General features: G+C 41.0%; 1 protein-coding gene across 2 annotated transcripts in view; it reads left to right on the top strand.

The window, feature by feature from the left end:
- The first annotated feature begins 1,476 nt into the window (after positions 1-1,476).
- The window catches only part of CUL3 (cullin 3), a 58,082-nt gene continuing 41,123 nt past the window's right edge, over positions 1,477-18,435 (top strand). Inside the window, exon 1 of one of the 2 annotated variants that reach the window (XM_018080009.2) lies at positions 1,477-1,551. In XM_018080009.2, coding sequence (XP_017935498.2) covers positions 1,483-1,551 — 69 coding nt within the window. In that variant the 5' untranslated portion in view covers positions 1,477-1,482. Of the gene's footprint in view, positions 1,552-12,019; positions 12,028-18,435 lie in introns of those variants that run through there. The other variant, XM_018080010.3, reaches the window with a different exon arrangement.

The following is an 18,435-nucleotide window of genomic DNA, read 5'->3' as shown; positions in this document are numbered from 1 at the left end:
CTTTTCAGTCAGCCCCCTGGCATCTGGGATCTAGATTTTTTTTCTGGCCTACCAGCCTAACTTTCAGAGGTGCCACGCTCCTAACTTGCAGAATCTGACATTTTCTAAACATTCTTCCCTTCTAAAGCAACTGCCCTTTGTTGAACGACCTATATTTAACTCTGGGCATATGTAAGCGTTGCCTCAGGTGGCACCGTCATTTCTCAGGCATGCACTGCAACACAGACACGGAGCATCAATAAGTACTCCTGCCTTGCAACACAGCACCCTGTGAGCACGGAGCATCCATACATACACCTGCCTTGCAACACGGCACCCTGCGGCGGGACCCGCCTGCCGCTGACATGATTCACAGGGACCGGGAGACTTCAAGGGCAAGGAACAGGAAGGGTCTGCTGTTCCTTTTCCAGCAGTGCCCAGCCAGGTTACCGCCGGGTGCCAGGCACAGGGTAGGCACTGCCCACCTGGGGCTGTGTCCCGTTTGCAGCTGAAAGGCCCATCTGAGGCTTCCCTGTCAGTGCCAAAACTTGCACTTTAAACCTCATGAAACACCTGCCACAAGTCTGACAAGTGGGATATTGGTCGGGCATTGGAAAAGTTTGCCCAGGGAGGTGGTGGAGTCACCATCCCTGGAAGTGTTTAAGAAGAGACTGGATGTGGCTCTCAGTGCCATGGTCTACTAGATAAGGTGGTGTTAGGTCAAAGGTTGGACTCGATGATCACAGAGGTCTTTTCCAACGTAATCGATTCTGTGATTCTGTAAGAGGCATCTGGAGCTAGCGCTGGGTCACGTGGTTTAGTGGCTTAGGGGCTGTTACAGTGTGGACGGCTGGACTGGATGATCCCAAAGGTCTGTTGCAACCTCGATGTCTCTATGACTGTGTGACTCTGCGAGGCCACGGCTCCGTGACACGGCCGGGCGGGACATTCCCCCCTCCCGACCGCCCGGGCACCCCGGCCCCTCCCGGGCCGGGCCGCCCTCGGCCCCGCCCCTTCCCGCGCGGCGCCGCTTCCCGCCAATCAGCGGCGCCCCTCCCCGCCCCGACAGCCGCCGGAGAAATGGGGGGGGAACGTCTCGCGAGAGTGGCGCGAAAGCCTGTCCCCGCCCCCGGCCCTCCCACCGCCCCGCCCCGCCGCGGCCGGATCCGAGCGCGCCGGGCGGTGGGAGGGAGGGAAGGACGGGAAGGGAAGGAGAGGAAGGGAAGGAAGAGAAGGGAAGGAAGCGAAGGGAAGCGGGGGGGCGCCCGACCCTGCGCAGTGAGCGATGTTTGTCCGCCATCGCGGCGGAGGCTGAAGGGAAGCGCGCCAGCGGAGCGAGGGGCCCGCGCCGCCGCCGCCCCCGCCCGGCCCGGCCCGGCACCCCGGGGGCCGCGCCCGCACCGAAGGTCGCCGGCGGCCTTTCCCCCCCGCAGCCCGGCCCCGCCCCCCGCCGCGAGTCCCCCGGCGCTGCCGCCCGCGCGGGAGGCGCCGCCGGGCCCGAAGATGTCGAACCTGAGCAAGGGGACGCGGGCAGCCGGAAGGACACCAAGAATGCGGATCCGAGCCTTCCCCGTGAGTACGGGCACCACGGGCCGCGGCGGGCGGCCCTCCGCAGGCCCCGCCGCCCCGCCAGCGGGCCGTGCGGGTGCGAGCGCGGCGGGGGGAGCTGTCAGCGGCCGCGGCACCCCGGGAGAGGTGCGGGAGCTGCCCCTCGGGGAAGCTCCTCCAGTGGGAGGCGGGAGGAACTGGTCCCCGCGATTATCGCCCACCTCATCAAACAAATCAATTATGAAAATCCACGTACGGCTTGGGGAGGGGGGGGGCTGGGTTTCTTTGTTTTCAAGGAAAAGGCCTCCAAGAAGGAGCCGAAGGTTATATACGCCGACATCAACAAAATTAGTTAGCCCCGGAAGGGGGAAGGGGGGCGGGGGGAGTATTTATTTATGTCTTCTGCAGAGTTTCCTTTTCTAGAAAATTTATTTCGCTTTCCGCTCCGTAAAAGAGGCTATAAGTCGTATGATTATAAGATTTAGGTGGCACAGTGCCAGCTGGTTCGGAAGGTACTACTATAAACATGTAGGCATAGGTAACTTCGTTGCAGGTTCGGCAGAGCCGACAGCGTGCCTTCCCTTTGAGTTACAGAGGAGAAGGAGCCAGATTATTAATTTAAAGTGCCGTAGCTGGCTATGTTTTGACAGTTGTTTCAATTAAAGCTTACAACAGAGTAGCAACTACAGCACAAGTAATGGTGTTGCAGAACAAGAGAAACAGAAGAGCTTCAGCCTGCCAGAGGATGGCCAGGAAGTGTGTATGTGTTCAGTGGAGTGTGTGTTATAAAGAAGACACTTAGTCGAGTCTCTGGCTTTTAAGGTTTAGTGTTAACTTCTCAGTGCTATGTCTGATCCCGGTAGGCAGTGGTGTAGAACTAATGTGCCTTGCCTTTATAAAGGAACTGGACATACCTGTTTATCTCACTTCACTGACAGGGAATATATCAATATATTTGCTTCATCAAAACTCTTGCTGATGAAATTAAGAGATTTCTTTATATTCTCAGCAGCCAGCTTAATCATAGCAATCTGAGTTACACTGTTTTACTATTTCCTTTACTTTTAATCACTGATGGTTGCATTTAGTGGGAAAAGTAAAAAGAAAAAAAGTGGGCTATGAAATTAGGAATTTTAGCTGATTAGAGGTTTTTGATCTCCAGATTTCGTTTATTTCTTTAAATAGCCTTTTCTAAGAATGTCAATTTTGTTAAGACATGTTGGCTTATAGAAATAAAGAAATAAAAAGACTTGCTGCAATGTAACAGGGTTTTACTAGCAAGCAGTAGGAAAACCTGTACAAAAATAAACCATAACAAACCCAATGTGTATGTTTTATAACAAACTGCACCAAAAGATATCAGTCTTTTAATTTGATAAACAGATTCATGTATTCCAGCTGTGAATATGTAGTTATGAGTCAGCCAACAAAGGCAGACTTAACAATGGGGTAAAGTTAGGTTTGTGTTTTTCACCAGTTTTGTATGTGAGCATATGAAATTTGTTTTGGGAAGGTGAAGAATGCTTTAAGGGAGCCCTGTTCTTACATAAAGTTAAACACTAGAATCAGGTTTTTTCTTCTGAAACTGTTTTTTACTAGCATCGTCTTTCTTTTCAGTTGCTTAAAGAATATCTAGGTTAAAACTTTAAAAACTTAAAAAAAAAAAATGTTTCCTTCCTAAAATAATTCAGTAAGTAACTAGTCATCAAGGTTTGGTGACAAATGTCAAGTGTTTGGTGACATTTGTTGAGAGCAACTTTGCAGGTGTTCTGTCCAGTAGATTTTCTGTTCTAAGACAGTTTGTTGACAGTGCTGTTGATCATCATGGCTCAGCTTCGTGAACGAAGATTTGGGAAGGGCTCTACCCACATTTGCTACAAGCATGTGTTGATCAAGTGTTTACAGAAAAGAAGCATGTACTTTGTTGAGAGATTTGGAGGAGTTTACCTGTCATAATTGCAGAAGTCAGTAGCTTTTAGTTCATGTAAAGATCCTATTGCAAATTTTGGGGAGGCCTAAGTGGTTGTTGAGCTTTGGTCCTGTGAATGGTGCCAGTGACTGCAGGGAGATAAATATTCATATCAGCAAGGTGCATTTTTGTGGGGGGTAGAGTCTATATTTAGAAAATGTACTATTCCTACAGCAGCTTCTTCACTCTTTTATCCCAAATTTGCTAGTTCTGTGCTTTGGTTCTGAATTAAGAGTACTTCCAGAGGTGACTTTGTAGGCTGCTTCAATTTGTCTTCTTATTGATCATCTTTCCTCAGGAGGTCTACCTGTTTTAGATTAGTTTGCTGCTTGCATGGGAGGTAGCTATTTACTATTACATTAAGCTACAAGTAGCCAAATTGAAGAGTTAATGTTCCTGGAGCATAGCAATATTAGGGTAACTTCCTCCATGTAGTTTTTTTTTTTCTTTAATATTTTATATTTTTATAGTATCTTTCAGACTTCTGTTATTGTTATATTTTAGTGTAACTAAAGGAAAGGAGAAATAGTACTTTACAAAACATTACTAAAGTTCACTTTTTCTACCTTACTAGAAATGAAGTAGAAATTGACCAAAACATTGGAAAACCAGGAGTGTTCTACCTGGAGATCCTAATACCTTGGAATTAGTTTTATTCTAGATTTCTTCTTTATTATTTCTGGTATTTGGTGACAGATTATCTGCCATCCCAAGTGTCCCTTAATATTTGCTCCTGGTATGTGCTGTGATGGTGCTTTTCTTACCTCAAGGGCAGTGACATGATGTGCACTGTTTTGCTGAAGTGGGTTGTACAGTAATCAGAAGTAGTTGAGAAAAAGAGTTTTCTGTTTTTCTGTTCGTAATAGGAAAAAAAATGCATTTTTTTCTAATTTATAAACTGTCTTACTTAAAAGAACTTTCTTGTGTTCTCTTGTTCATCGTGACTTAAAGGCAGTGATAATCTTTGCATCAGAAGGAGTCCAAATGAGAATGCATTCTCTGAGACTTCAGACTTGAGCATATTTCAAACTTGGGAAGTGTAATAAAAATACATTTTTATGAAAGTTTACTTTATATTAAGTAGAGCAAACTGATGAGATGAAGCTTAAGTATCCTTATGTACCACCACAGAAGACTTCCAGTGTGCTACTTTCAATAACCACTTCTGGTACTTTTAATACTTTCATAAAATATAGCTGTTCCATATCTATAGTCTATCCAGAGAGCATTCAGGGTGGTGGTAAAGCAGGAGCTGGAACAGTGTAAGAGGGCTTTTTAGTGACTGTAGGTTCCTTTTTCTTAAGGAATGTTCAAACCCTGTTGTTTCAGATTCATAAACATGCAGCAGATATGAATATGGATGCTAAAAATAACAAAATAATTTCTGAAATGTCGAGTAATTGTCTGTGATGTGAGTTGACTATAGTTAGCAAGTTGGGGTTTTTTTAATTATTTGGAAGAGTGCAGTAGTCTACTCAATACACAGTATGTGCATTATACAAAATGCAGATTTGATATTCCTACAAAATATGAATTAATTGAACTTGTTTTGGAGAAGTGTAGGGGGTTGTTTTCTTCCTTGGTTGAGTTTAAAGTACTCTCAGGGTCTCAAATTGGCTCTCACTGCTTAACTCTCAGTGAGCCCATTACTACTGCCTAGAGGAATACCTTCAAAGCTCTCAAACAAGCTTGCAGCAAATCTAATTTTAAGGTGATATATTTGATCTGTGAGAAGTGTTGCCAGAGAATGCTAGATTTGCAGTTAAAACTTGGAGAGAGATAATTTATTCATGTTAGATCTCCCTTACAGAAATCATGTTTCCTCCAAGTGTATTTCAGCTCTTTTGCTGTGACTGGTTAGCTAGTGGAAGATAGTAGCCTTAAATGTGCTTTAATGGAAAAGTTGCAGAAAGTAAAAAAAAAAAAAAGGCACGTTTCTTACAGAAATAAGCAGTATGTGAGAATTGAGAAAGCATTTGGGGAATTCATTTTCAAAATTTAAGTAACATTAAGCTGTATTGAATGAACTTTTTAGCAAGAAGTCATTCTTCTCTCAATGCAGGTGTCACCATAAAATTGGTTGGACAGATCCTTCTGAAAACCAGCATGACCCAATGTAGGGTTTGATCGTTATAGTTGGAGGGGGTTTTTTGAGTGCTTTCAGTAATTTTGCTTTCCTGCAGAGCTGTCTTTCTTCTCTGGAGTACTACTACAAAATAGTGTTTTGCCAGTTCTCAGAACTATTTTGGTGCATCAGTGCTACATGAATTCTGGACAGCATTTGGGGAGATTCTACACATGCACTTGGGATAAAAGGAGTTTAAATATATATATATATATACATATAAGCTTCACTGACTAATTTTATTTGAAATACTTGTGCCCAAGAAAATTCTCATTTTGTTCGATCTTGTGCAGAAAGACAGGCAGCCTTCCCTTTCCTTCAATTCCGTTTATCAATTCATGCTCTTCCTCCAAGAAAGTTATGTAAACTTAGAAGTAAATAACTCCAACTCTTCCATGAGGAAGTATTAAGGCTCATGTTTTCATTGCCAGTGTTCCTTTCTCCTGGGATCTAACAGCCACTTGTTCTAGGCTTTGTGTAGGCAGAAGGCTTTTTTTCTTCTCAGGGAGCACTGGCTGCTGCCGTGGTTTGTTTTGAGTCTTGGGGAATTGGTGATGCAAGTTGAAGATGAGGTTTGTTAAATTTATGCTTCAACCTGTAATGTGCAGATCTTCCAGAAGTTGATGTAAATTTTGTCCATCTTGAGCATCTTAGAGCAGATAGACCATAATAAAAACATTGAACTGTGGTTAAATTTTTAAGCATTCGAGTTATGTAAGTGGTACGTGGATTTCTGCTTTGGCTTATAACCCCTAGAGCATTCGTGCTGTGTTGGTGAGGGAATGGAGAGGCATGGAGGGTGGGACAAGGGTGGAATTAGGGAATGGTTTACTGCAGACTTTTTCAGCTCTGAATAAAATAATATGAACCCACCAAGTTCTGCAAGATCACTTAGTTAACTCCATGTTTTACATGGTTGGCTTGTGAATCTTGATGGCTTTATATTCTTAAATATATTTCTAAGAGCATGTTAGCTATTAACTCATGTAGTGTTCACAGTAATAATAAGTTAATATTCACAACTAAAATTTTAGTAGGCTTAAACCCTAGAAATAAACCAAAAAAACTGAAACACTGTTTATCTTATTCAAGGGAAGAAAGTGTTGTTTTGGTGCAAATTAAGAAAAGTATAGAAATACTTGCTGTTTACTGGACAGTTAATCTTATTAAGTCCTTCCAGTTTTCACAGATTTCTTTTTCTTTAATGAAATGTGGTGAGCAACCTGAATGTCCTAATAATACATTTACAATTTTTAAGAGGTGATAGCACTAATTCCAACTATTCTTTGAGTAGTTGTAGGTAGGTTTTTGTTTGGTTCAGTTTTTTGTGACACTGTGCATATTATCTTTTAATCTCAGAATTCCTGAGTTCTGCAGATGTTCATCTTTCAGTTGCAATTTTTCTTGGTTTTCCATGTTGACTGGGTCTGAAGTTCTGAGCAATTAGCGTTCCCCTTGGTCTAGAGTTTTGAGCAAGTGCCTCTGTGTGGTACTGGAAAGAGTACTGCCATTTATGGATCTTGCCTTTATTTGAAATTTGCTTGATTTTTGTGCAGGAGTATAAAGTTAATACCAGTAGTGTTCTATTGAGATTTTGATGCTGGCTAATTCAGTCTGAGCTTTTTCAAGTGGCTTCGTTAGGCATCTCCATCCCTTCACTCTTGTTTTGTATAGTAATGCATTATTAAACAGGAATTACTGTTTTTCCCTGGTAGTGGTAGGTAAAAGAACTTTGAAAGTTGCTATAAAACTGATAAAGAATTTTCAATATTTTACATGAATAGTTATAATAATAGTATGTAACAAAAATAGACTTTTTTCTATACAAGTTATTTTTCCTTTAATCTGTTATGGGCAGGTATACACAGCATAAGTGACCCCATTTTTCAAAATTTCCAGCAGGTATTGTAAAGCCTTTGGCTTTGATCTGTAGGGCAGGTAGTCTTAGTGCAGGTGCTTTTAGACTTTCATCACCATGACTGATGTGCAGTGTCAGATAGTCTCTCTGTATGTGGTGAAAACATTTTGTGATAGACTGGGACAGATTTTTCTTAAGATAGTTTGATTGAGTCCATTCATAAAACTCACAGTGATTGTGTTACAGTCTAAAATAGGTTCTTGACCTTGTGCATATGATCACTGGGTCTTATCTTTGATTTCTGGTAGCTGCACTAGCGGAAGAACAGCTCTAGAGAAGTAAGCTCGTGGTTTTCAGTCTGAGTCAGGTTTTGTGGAAACACAGAGTAGGAAAGTGGTGTAGTAGAAAACTACACCATGACCAAACTGTACTTTTAATCACAGGGCTATTTTATTTTTCTGAAGGTCAGTTAAAGCTAGCAGAATTTTTAAATCACCAATGTCTCCTTTGTAAAGGTGGAAGTACTGGCATCTCAGCATAAGTAAATACTGTTAGATGACTTAACAAAAGAACCCCCATACTGACATTTTTAATGTTTTAGGGAAGAAAAAAAGTACATTTAGCACCTGAGTACAGCAAGGAGGACAAAACTGTAATAAACACTTACATTTGGATGATGTTTGCAGTGGAGTGGCCTAAATTCTTTAATTAGCTGTGCGTAAAATTAGTGTTTGAGAGCCGAAACCGCTTTGCGTGGAGTTTAAATAAGGTATAATACTATGCAAAATGTGCACAAATAACTTGCTTTATTTGTTCATGGTTATGGACGAGATGCATTTGTGGAAATGCCATGTTTTGTTTAATGGTAACAAACATAAATGAAGACAATAATTATACATGTGAATGATATGAAATTGGGCAAAATTATACAATACAAAATTCATATGTTAATTTCTTAATCTGAGTATAGATTGTGTGTCTTACATTTTGTATGTGAAGAATCTTTATTGAAATAAATGCTTTTTACTTTTACACTACTCCTGTTTTTAAAGTGTTGGTAGCATCTGAGTGGACCTTTTCTTTTTGCTTTTTTATATTATATACATGGCTTTCATTTCCTATGTAGCTCTGAATTTTTTTCTGTTGCCGTCGTTTCAGTGTTAGTCTTAGTGTTCCAGGCACTGCTGATCTGTGCATCCAGTCATGGTGTTTGCACTGTGGTGCAAAAATCCCCCAGAGAGAGGTTATTGTCAGAATGCAGGGATATTGATTATCTGTAAATCTGTAAGTGATTTATTAAGTGTATCTTCCTTCCCCTCACTGAAGTAAGCAGAAGGGGGAAAAAATTATCCTCTGTTGGCCTCTGACTACCATAAAATTTTATTTTTCTGTTCCTGTGCAAGTTCTCAGTTTGTTATGCTGTTGTTATTATGGAGGAGGAGTTGTCACAAATCCCCCAAAGCCTCTGAAGGTACTTCAGCCCCACCATCCCCCTTTCTTCCTTCATCCCCCTAAAGTCGTTCATTGTGTTCCTTGTTTTGAAATGACTACAGGAAATGTGTTTACAGTCTGTATAAGTTGGTGTGTATTTCACTGATTTCCTCTTTAAATAGTGTTGATTTTTAAACAATTGTAAAATACTGAGCTACTTGTAGGTTAATTGAAAAAAAAAGCAATAATTCTTGGGGGATTTGCATGGAGTGTTGGGTAAGCAAGGAATGGGCCATTTGTGGTTCAGGGAAGCTTTCTGAATTCAGGTCATCAAGGCTGGAAAGTTAATGAACTAATGGATTTTTTCACTTGGAGAGATGATACCCCTGAGGAGACTTTGTGCCATCCACAGAAGGCATGGATGTGCAGAGCAGCACTCTGGCAGTTCTTAGCTGGGATTGAGACATGCAACATCTCTCTTGTTCTTTAAGGTTATTATAATGTTAATATTGTACAAGTCATCAATAAAAAAGATTTGCTAAAAAAAGTCATTAATTTTTTCCTTATAAAATTAAGGCTTTTTAATTTTGCTTTGTAGTGTTTATTGGGTGATGGTCTTAAAATTAATAGACATATGATCACATACTGAATCAAAGTTTCAATCTGTTTTGACTGGACTAAAAGAAAAAAACAAACCAGAAACAACAACAAAAATAAATATTTGTATTGGTTTAGAGTTTGGAATGATATGAGTAGTTGTCTGGGGTGTAATGATGCTGCTTCTGCTGACAGTGACCCATTGTCAGTTATGGCACTTTCAAGACAACCTGCTGCACATCACCTGGAATGCTGAAGTCCCACACTGTTGTAAAAGCAAATTAAGAGAGTCAGGGACCTAAATCCCAGTGAAATTTGAGATTTTCAGCAATTTTCAGCTAGTAAATCTTGTTAGGTTATAGATAAGCAAACAACTTCCCTTTCTGCTTTCAGTCTTTAGTAAATTGGAAGTAGTTCCAGTGGAAGAGGACTGAGCCACCTTCTTCCTGCAGCGTAAGAGCCGGCACATGGCCCGGGATCCCGAGTAAGCTGCTTTGAGGAAATTTGCAGTTGAATGTACTCTGTGGTAGTTTGCTTGTAGTCACATAGTCCTCAGATTTTTGAAAAGCATGTCCTTGGCTGTTACAAGCTTTTATTGCAGTGGAATGCTAAATTACTTGAATGAAATGTTTAGGATTTGGCTCTGTTTGTAAAAGGGGAAAGGTATGCCGAGTAATTTATAAAATTTTGTGTCACTGTTTCCACTGTCTGTCATTTCACCTTTGATAAGAGCTTGTTTGACAGCCACTTTGAGTGCAGAACTACCTGTCCCTCCCCATGCCTTCTAAACCTCCAGGATCCTACTGATATATGGGAGGGGTGATTCACTCCCATAAATTGAGCTTTTCTTTGTTCCATATTCTGCTTTTCTAATTAACTTCAAATATTTTCTTTTAATACCAACTTTGTTTAGGATAGAAACAAAGCTATGGTATTACTTTCAGGAACATATTTCCTGCTGTTACCTTAGCCTTTTTTGGTGTTGTGTTTTTTTTTTTTTGTCCCATTGCTTTAATTTGAGGAAAGTTGGTTTAGGATTACTACTTCTAAAGTGAATCAAGAGGACTCTGAGCTTCTCATTAGTCTTCAAAATATTGATACTCATTTTTGTTCTTTTTGGGCAGGAGAGAGGGATTTGGTAGATTTTTAGTGTAAAATCCTTGTATCTATTCCTCTGTGTTGTTCAGAATAGGCTTTTCTTGAGTTAAGCAATCCTGGCCTTATACACTCTTTTTTCCCCCACACATTATTTTTATCATAAGTGTTCAATACACATACTGAAATAAACCAAGAACTAACTTCACGTCTGAAAATGACTTTGTTAATTTGCAAAGCTAAACATGAAAGATCAGACTTTGTGAACTGTAAACTTAGATCTAGACTTCAGCTCTAACAGTTACCTGGCAAGGTAATGGAGCAGATCATCCTGGGTGCAATCACACAGCACCTACAGGATGAACAAGGGATCAGACCCAGCCAGCACGGGTTTAGGAAGGGCAGGTCCTGTCTGACCAACCTGATCTCCATTTATGATCAGGTGACCCGCCTGGTGGATGAGGGGAAGGCTGTGGGTGTGTCTGCCTGGACTTCAGCAAAGCCTTTGACGCTGTCTCCCATAACTGTCTCCCACTGTCTCCTGAAAAAACTGGCAGCCCATGGCTTGGACGGGGGCACTCTGTGCTGGGTCAGGAACTGGCTGGAGGGCCGGGCCCAGAGAGTGGTGGTGAACGGGGCTGCATCCAACTGGTGGCCGGTCACCAGTGGTGTCCCCCAGGGATCAGTGTTGGGCCCAGTCCTGTTTAATATCTTTATCGATGCTTTAGATGAGGGGATTGAGTCCATCATTAGCAAATTCGCAGATGACACCAAGTTGGGAGGAGTGTCGACCTGCTGGAAGGCAGGAGGGCTCTGCAGAGGGACCTGGATAGGCTGGAGAGTTGGGCTCGTTCCAACGGGATGAGGTTCAACAAGGCCTAGTGCCGGGTCCTGCCCTTTGGCCACAACAACCCCCTGCAGCACTACAGGCTGGGGACAGAGTGGCTGGAGAGCAACCAGGCAGAAAGGGATCTGGGAGTGCTGATTGACAGGAAGCTGAACATGAGCCAGAGTGTGCCCAGGTGGTGAAGAATGCCAATGGCATCCTGGCCTGGATCAGGAACAGCATGGCCAGCAGGACCAGGGAAGTGATTCTGCCCCTGTACTCAGCGCTGGTGAGGCCTCACCTGGAGTGCTGTGTCCAGTTCTGGACCCCTCAGTTCAGGAAGGATATTGAGGTGCTGGAGCAGGTCCAGAGAAGGGCAACGAGGCTGGTGAAGGGACTTGAACACAAGTCCTATGAGGAGAGGCTGAGGGAGCTGGGGTTGTTTAGCCTTGAGAAGGGAAGGCTCAGGGGAGAGCCATGGTCTAGCAACTGTGGTGGTAGTGGATCAAGAGTTGGACTTGATGATCTCAGAGGTTCTTTCCAACCCATCTGATTCTATGACTCTATGATTCTATGATTCTATGATGATTCTATTCCAAGTAAGAAAGAGAGGTTTCAGCAGTATAGACAGTTCTTCTTTACTATTGTTAGTTTGAAGTGTTCTCAGGAAATAAGTAGTTTCATTATGGGTGCTTTATAATCCTCCTCCATTTTCAGGTGCCATAGTAATGAGCACTGTGGAAATGTCATTGAATGTTTTTAAAAGAACCTTGGTTAATAACACAGGCAATGTTGCTATTTTGGCTGTATAAGCACTTCCATTCTATGGCAGTGACAACTATCTTTTGAACTAGAACTTCCTATATTTAGCCTCTTACCAGTTCAGTTCTTCTAGAAGCTTGAACAAAACCAGTTAATTGTGGTCTGTTAAATACAACTTTTTTAAAAACAACTTTCATACTGTAATGTCAGAATGGGGAGAAGCTTGCATGATGGCAGGGGGAGATTTGCTAATTTTACACCTGATGTCTTCTGATATTTGGAAAGGCATTGAGGTTTGTCTGCAGATGCTGGGGAAAAGAGGTAATTTAAAAACTTGGATTTCTGTATTTTATTAAATACTATTTTGCTATCCTCTTTGGGCAAAGCTTGCAACAGTAGAATAAAGTCTCTAGTGTAATTAGTAGCACCTTAGAAAGCTTGTTGAGAAGAAGTTAATTTTGGTGTGTTTTCTTTGCTTTTCCTCAGTATCCAACCCTGTTGGAGGACAACATCCATCAGTCCTTGCTGACTAAAATATAGGTGTATTTCAAGGCACTTAGGTCCTGTGGAAAATAATTAGTAAGTGTGTAAAAGACTGTTAAGCTTTGTATAAGTGACTGTAGAAGCAGTGTTTACTGACTGAATATTCCATGTTGTTACTTAACTAGCTGATACAGTTTTTATACAGAAACTTAAAGACTGTGTGAATCCATATACAGACTGGATGAAAAATGAGATTGATGAGCTAGCATTCATTTTTCATTGACCCACTCAGACAAGTAATATTCTGCTTTTGTCTGTATTATTGAGAGTTCTTTATATCAATGAGAGTGACTGAAGGTGCATTTTGTAAATTGAGCATCATAAGTTGCAAATTGAACATGTAAGTTGATTTTTGGAGAGTGTAACTGAGTTTGTAGTTCCTCATTAGTAGTCACAAACACTTAGTGTGAGTTAGTGTTGGGGAAGTGTGTGAAGGTCTGTAAGAGGAAAGTTGTTTATGTTCACAGAATCACCACTGTGTACCTTTATATTTATTTGTTTGCTTCTTCAGACTGTCTCTGTTTATCTGAAAGAGATGGCTGCTCAGACTTACATAGTTCATAGTCATAGTTCAGATGAAGCAGGTGGTTGGGAGGAGTTGTTTTTCTCATTTTTTCCCTTTTAGCATATTATGTTCCACATATTTGCAAGACTGAAGTTGAGGAGGGACATTTGGGAAAAGCGAAGGATTAAACAGAAGTTGAAACCTGGAGTAAGAGAGGTATGTTGACAAGTTTGAGATGAGTTCAGGACCATTCTTGTGAATTGGTTCCTGAAATAGAAAAGATACATTAATATCTGATCCTTAAATTTGTTCAGTTGCCTAAATATGTCAAAACTATTGCTGCAGTATGACATTTTCTATTAAAGACTTGTTTTAAACTTTTCTTATAGGCTGTTAAATTGCTGTTGTGTAGTGAAACTCCTGTCAGGCCTACCTATAATGCAGACAAGTGTTACCTTTTGAGAGGAGGAACAAATCTTTTTTTTCTGGCATTTAAATTTACTTGAAAAAGGAAGTTCTTGGAGCATATTACATATTAGAGTTTGCTGTAAAGCTTAAAACCAACCAACCAATTCCATTCCTCTTCAAGCTTCCACCCAAAGCAGCACTTGTTTTGTGATGAGACCAGCACGCTCTGAGACAATGCCATGGAGGTAAACCAAATCTCTGAATCCTTGTGCAGGAGGTACAACTCTTTCTTTTAAGGAGCAATCACTTTTTAGTTCACTTAACCCATCCACCCCATGCTACCCCAGTAGCTTTTCAGTGCTGCCCATTCAAGCAAAGTGGATAAGGAGTGTGTTTTACCTAAAATCCTACAGCTCTTGGATGTTTCAGTTGACAGAATTCCTTTTTTATTTAATTGCATGTTCTGCTTGCTTCTGCTGAGTAAAGCCTGGGAAGGAAAATTGGATATTACAGTTCCTGTATTTCTGTTAGTGGTAGAGCATTGTCATGGAGCCCTCCCTGCAGAGGCTGGAGCCTCTTTGAGGGTGAGACTGAACTTGATTCTTCCCTTGGCCTTTAGGGGATTACTCTCAGCACTGGTCACTCAGCTCATCTTCTGAACCTGGAAGGAACACAGTGCCATGAGTATTCCTTGCAGGAGGAATTTGGAGAAGTTTAGTGTAGTGTTTGCCTACCCAAACAAGGGTAAGGCTTGAATATCAATGGATGAGTGAAGAAGAAAACACAGATCCTAAAAATGGTGTCAATATTTAATCTTGTAGATGATAACTGGCAGGTGTCAGGGGAATCTATAGGCATAGATCCACCACCACCACCCACACCCTCTGAGGGACTGTAATAGTGTAATAGGCATTTCCTGACACTCCTTAGGAGATGTGGATAACACTGTATTGTCATCTTTGATTGCTGCTGAAGGTCACCTAGGAGCAAAGCCTACTTATTAGGGCTAGTTTTGGTAGCACATTTCTCTGACTTCCCTGTGACTCTTTCCACTGATGTCCAAAGTAATAACCCGGATGCAGGAGAACAGCAGTGAGACAGTGTGACCCTTACTTTCTTTATGCTCCTTCTCTTAGCTTCCAGTCACATTTTGGTGTGTAACAGTCAACTTGTTCAGACAAGACTATTGAGGAACTTTGTGCCTGATGTTTTTAGTTGTTCAGAGATGGGTTGTGTTTATTTGTGAGAAAGTATATGTAGCCAGTGTGAGAGCAAGAGATTGTGAGCCAACATCTTCCAGATATGCTCGTTTTTACACAGTGATGAAAACTTCAGAAAAGTGTTAATATTGAGCTCTTCATTTGTCATTAATAGAAGTACATTTTATCTGCCCTGTACTTGAAGAATATGTAGTTCCATATCTTAATGTACCATTTTTCAGAGATATTCTTGGAGCAAACGCTAGACAATATATCTCTGTCACTGTAAATTCTTGTCTTTTAAATTAACAATATTCAAAGGGTTTATAAAAATTCAAGTAGTGATTAGATTCTGAGGCAGGAAATGGGCTGCTCTTGCCCTTTTCTGGATAACCTCAGCCAAATTTCATTCCGAATGAAGGATACGGGCTAAGGATGCTGAGTTATTGTGTAACAGACTATTTAATACCATCTTGATGAATGCCCTGTCTTGCAGTGGAATTGAAGACCATTGGTGGGAGTCTTCCTTGCCTCTTGGACCGTGGGTCAGGCCCACATGGTGGCAGCTTTAGATGACAATCAGACCCTGCTCATTTTGTCTGCTGAGGGATGGGAAGAGGGGGAGTGAGAATAGGCTGCAATTATTAGGTGCAAATGTTTACTCCCAGCACTGCTGACTAACTATAATTGTTGGTATCTACTCACTTCCTTCCAAGGTAGAGAGGGTAAACACCTGCATTCTGTAATTTCTGTTGGTTCTCATTCCAGTGCTCTGTGGTGTTAGACCTGTAAATGATGTCATGGAGAGGAATGAGGCAGATGATTGCGTTTTTTGAAAACTTTGAGAAACTTTGTTCTGTAAAAGCAATCCCTTTCAGATCGACATGTTTCACCTCGTAATGTGTAGAATGGTGATAAACACTGCAGCTACTCTGTAGAAAAAATGAGTAGTGGTGTTTGTGACTTTTTTGAAAGTAAAAATGTCCTGCAAGTGTGTTGACAGTCTGTTTAGAACCTCTGAGAATTAACAATGGCCTATCTGGTCTGAGATCTTTGTGGGAACTTCATAGAACTTGTCTAGAAATTTCTTGCTCAAGAAGGATAAGAAGCTGTCTGTGGTCACTTGGGGTGTTGATTAAGGCACGAACCCCACTCAGACAAATCAAGTATTGTCTGAGCATATGTGAGAACCCAGAAGACTACAACTCCCATGGTTCCTTGTTACATTCTTCCTGCCACATCTCCCCCCTCTTTTTATTAACAAGTTGAGAAACAATACATTTTTAACATTCTTATTATAACCAATCTTATTTCAACTAATTATAAAAAACAGGGCCTATCGTCACAAGGCCTTTATTGAACTGTTTACAACTTTATTGGTTCGTGCAATATTCAAACAATCTCAAATTACCCAGGGTTTGTAGGTGTGGATAACCTTTTATCTGAGGGTGACTTTGTGTAATGGCATCATCTTTATTTAAAAGGGAAATGTGTTGGGTTGTAGATGTTGTGTTTGAGGTGGTATTGTTTGAAGTAGTGTTTAAGACGTCTTGCTATAAAGTGTACTTGCGTTCACACACACATACATGCGTCCACTCAACTTTCCCATTCATACTCCGGTGGCCACCGTTTCATTCTCTCCTTACACATGCACTCTTAAACCCTTATTGTGTTTGACTCATGGAGGTTTGGTTCTGTATTGGTTACTGTTTATGTGTTTCTTTTGGTTCTGTTGTATCATTTATTGCTTCTTTGTGATTATCCCTGTTTTAAAGAAATGTTAATGTAGATTTACACACATAGGGACTAGATCCATATCTCTTCTCTCTTCCCCCCCTTTTTTGTGTATTTATAGCATGTTTCTCAGTGTGTGGTGTGTTTTTTTTGTTTTGTTTTTTTTTTTTAGGTTTGAGAGATCAATAGATTAGTGAAAGGGTTTTTGTACATAGTGAGGCTGTGTTTATATGGTTTTCTGGTAGTGTATGTAAATGAATCACCTCTGTTTTAAGGAAAGGCCATTGTTTTATTGATTTTGGGCTACCTGTTGGGTCACTTGTGGGTTCAGCTGCAATAAAGCTGCTTTTGGGAAAATCTGCTGTTAATTGACTTCCTCTTTGACAGAGGCAGTCTCTGTTCTACAGAATGAGTGATTTCAGTGGGTCCAATGGAAACAGAGTTAATGTTTGGGTTATTGCTGGTTATAATGTCTCTGTTTTGTTTTGGGGATGCTAGTTTCAGAAAACTTGTTAAATAGGTTTGGATGTTTTTTAAGGGCCATTGTGAGGTTATATCTGTTCTGCTGCTAGAAATGTTTGATATTCCTGTCTTTGCCTCCCATTCTCATTGTTTAATTTGGGTATAGGCCAATTTATGCATGTTTGTGTTTTGAGTGGATTTAGAGGTGTGTATTGTTGTATGTTGCAACTTTGTGGAGCATCTTTGGGCTTGTGTTGTATGAGGGTTTTGTTTGTTTTGCTTTCTCAAGGCTCTTGCAGTGACTGTGTATAAAGAGTTATGTGTTTCTGCAGTTGAAATTGTAACTGGTTGTTTGTTTGCTACTTGTTTAAGTTTGGCTTTCCATGTTGTGTATGGCATATTGTCTAACAGCATTTTAAAATAGTGAGAAGTAAATACTTGATTTGGGGCCCCTCTTATTATTATTCTTACCCCCTGTAACACAAAAGAACTTTTTATAATAGCAGATAATCTGTCAATTAGTAAAGTTGTCCTTTTGTGACTTAGAAAATTAAACATGGTAGTTGATAGCTGTATGTCTGCTGTGGTTTGCAATGTTACCTCTAGGTTGTTGGGCTGGGGTTGAAGGGGGGGGGTTGAGGGGAAAGGAGTGAGGGGGGGGAGTCTATTTTCCTGGGTGCATTTGCCTTTCTGTAGTGCATATTTAAAGCTATCATAATGTCCTTCCATGCAGCTAAATTCTTGAGGGTGTCCGTTTTTCCTTCACTGGCTTTTTCAACGATCTTGTTCCCTATTTTCCTCCAAGATGATATTTGATAAGGTCCAGTTAGAGGTAATGCAGGTTCATGCAAAGAAATCCAATATAAGAAGTCCCATAACTTACTTTCTTCTATGTTTATACTCTGTTCTTGTAAAAATCGAGAGATAGCTTCAGCTGTTTGTTTGATTTCTGGAGTAATTCCCTCCTGACGGGTAAACCATGGTTCCTTGTTACATTCTTCCTGCCACAGTCACTAGTCTTGAGAGTACTAGTTCATGTGTCTCCTGTTTCTGCTGATGGGTAAACCTCTGTGGATACTCCTACAGAGATTCTGTGGGACATCTATTTACCTCTTCCTCACTTCTTTCTTAACCATCTCTTGGTAAGAAGACTAAATAGCTACTTTCAGTAAAAGTAAGTTGGTGTATACCTTCTAGAATCAGCAGGCTCTTAACAGTTTACCCCTGTAACTCTTCCCTGCAGTTCACAGCACTCAGAGCATGGTTATATAAGTAAGAGGAGCAAGCTCTGTAGTGTTAAGGGTGAAACGATCAACTGACAAGAATATGAAATGAAGTTGCATCCAAACGAAACTGTTGTAAAAGTTAAAGTGTACAGAATGGAAATTACACGC

The sequence above is a fragment of the Manacus vitellinus genome, unplaced genomic scaffold (assembly GCF_001715985.3).
Source record: "Manacus vitellinus isolate BGI_N305 unplaced genomic scaffold, ASM171598v3 scaffold_49_pilon, whole genome shotgun sequence".
Taxonomy (NCBI): Eukaryota; Metazoa; Chordata; class Aves; order Passeriformes; family Pipridae; genus Manacus; species Manacus vitellinus.
This window is presented reverse-complemented; position numbering and strand designations above follow the sequence as displayed.